Raw genomic sequence first — 2,355 nt, forward strand, 5'->3', positions numbered from 1 at the left:
CGGGTGCATGCTCGGCATCCCTGCGTTCGATGAACCACAACATGACAAGGAGCTTTACCAGTGGCGTTCCCAACTCGCGACGGCTATGCGCAACGATCGCGCCAGTGCGAAACACAGCGGCAGCGCGATGAAAGTGGTGTCTCGCGTCGCCCATGGCTTGAGCGTCGAGGACGACGCCCTGGAGAACGGCTTCTCGAAGGTTGTCGACGCCATGATGGTGGACGTTCGCGCAAAATACGACGGTTTTGTTGTACGCCGCACGCTTGGTTCCCTCGACTGGGAGGGCAAGGCGATTTCGGGCCTTCCCCCTTACGCGGAACACATCCTTATGCTCAAGTTGACCGGCGAAGAGTACAAGAACCTGGACACGATCGCTAACGAGGCCGCGGAACTCAACCCAGGCGGTTCTATCGCCTACAACAGCGGAAAAGTGAGTCGTATTTTATTGTAGACTGCTGCAAACCGCGCGTGCGTCCTGGACGCACGCGCGTGTGGGGCCACGTCTAGCCCACCACCCTGGAGGCAGGATGTGGGCTGAAGACGCCGGCACACCGCGCGTGCGTCTTGGACGCACGCCCGCGTGGGGCCACGCAGGATGTGGGCTGAAGACGCCGGCACACCACGCGTGCGTCTTGGACGCACGCCCGCGTGGGGCCACGTCTAGCCCACCACCCTGGAGGCAGGATGCGGGCTGAAGACGCCGGCACACCGCGCGTGCGTCCTGGACGCACGCCCGTGCTCTCGTCCTCGTTTGCAAGGCCCCAGGGCATCCTTGACGCACACCTCTTCATGCGCCATAGCGCCCAGCGAGCTCTCTGCGCGCATGCGTCCAAGACGCACGCCTTCATTGTAGTCACGAACATGACTTACTGACCGAGCGTGTTCTCTAGTCGTTCTATCTCTCCGTGCGTCGCGCACTCCTCCATCCAAGCTGTAATGCGGAATACAAGTGGACCCCGCCAACCTCACGTGAGGAGTGGGAGGCCATAGCCACGGCCAAGATCTCCGCACTTATCACCATATTGAAGTATCATTTGGAGCAAGACGCCCGCCCGCCACTCGTCAGCGTGCCCGTGGAGGATCCACCGCGTCCGCAGTCGCCCAGCTCTGACACCTCTAGTGATGAACCTGCGGCCTATGAAGAACGCCCTGCGAACAATCTTGCCCCCGATCCCGACGCCCAGCCTGATCCGCGCGATGCTCACAGCAAGCCAGACAAAATCGTCGTCTATGTCGCGTTCCCCTCGTGTTTCGACCCCCTCCTCAAAGTAAGTACATCCTGCTCGCGTCATCCTACGTATCATATCCCTCATTGCGTTCCAGATCCTGCAGATGTACGGTATCGAGTACGAGACCCTCACCGGCACCATGAGCGGCCGTCGACGTGCCGAAGCCCTGCACAAGTTCATGCAGTCCGATGCAAAGGGCGTTCGTGTCCTGATCCTCAGCAACGTCGGCGCGGTCGGGTTTAACATTGCGTGTGCCAACATTTTGATCATCATTGTAAGTCGTCTCCTGTATTTCTGCTATTTGCTCATGTCGTCTCCAGGATACCCTCTGGTCTGCGCAGGATGACAGCCAACTGATCGGCAGACTCTGGCGCCAACGACAGTTAAAGCTAGTCCATGTGTATCGTCTGATCGCCAGGAACACTTCCGACGTGTTCCTGAACAACATATCATTCGACAAGTCGATCATGCACAATGCGTTTATGGGCTCCAGTCGTGCCCTCAGTGAGTGTACTCATCACAAACCCCAGTACTCTTCAGCTCACTGTGCACAGGGCGCGTGTTCGACCCTAAATACGATCTCGACGTGGGAGACAAGGACTTGACGCATGAAGAGGAACCCCAGGAGCTGCCGGATGTTCAAGGCGCAAGCGGATCCGCATCTGCTAAATCCACCATCCCATTCTTGGCTGAAGACTTCTCCTCAGCCGGGCAACAACAGGCAGATCCCGAGCCTCAGCCCAAGCAGAGTGCCAAGGCAAAGCGTGAGGCGGCGAGAGCGGCGAAGAAGCAGCTCGAACAGCAGGAGCGCCTCGATGCTCAGCGCGAGAAGGAGCAGCGCGAACGGGAGGACGAGGAGCAGCAGGAGGCCCAAGTGGCAAAGCGCGACAAGCGGGAGCGTCAACGCGAGATGAGGCAGCGCAAGAAGCTGGCCGCTGAGCAAGCCCAGTCTAGTCAAGCCCCGTCTGCTTCTGGCTCTCGTCGAGCCAGGAAGGTGGTCCTGTCCGATGCAGAAGACGACGAAGACATCTCTGCACAGAAAGTCCGCTCCCCGCCCAAGGGTGCTACCGGGAGCAGATTCGAGCCGCTCTCAACGTATGCTCATGAGTCAGACATCAACATTTCA

General features: G+C 59.2%; 1 protein-coding gene across 1 annotated transcript; it reads left to right on the forward strand.

The window, feature by feature from the left end:
- POSPLADRAFT_1108332 (hypothetical protein) lies at nt 1-1,866 on the forward strand (the record flags this gene model as incomplete). Its single annotated transcript, XM_024483328.1, has 7 exons — nt 1-430; nt 508-580; nt 665-714; nt 891-1,268; nt 1,324-1,503; nt 1,550-1,733; nt 1,784-1,866. Coding segments are annotated over 7 exons (1,378 nt in total), but the record flags the coding sequence as incomplete, so codon positions are not given.
- Between the last annotated feature and the right edge of the window lie 489 nt (nt 1,867-2,355).

This window comes from Postia placenta (assembly GCF_002117355.1).
Source record: "Postia placenta MAD-698-R-SB12 unplaced genomic scaffold POSPLAscaffold_372, whole genome shotgun sequence".
Classification (NCBI taxonomy): Eukaryota; Fungi; Basidiomycota; class Agaricomycetes; order Polyporales; family Adustoporiaceae; genus Rhodonia; species Rhodonia placenta.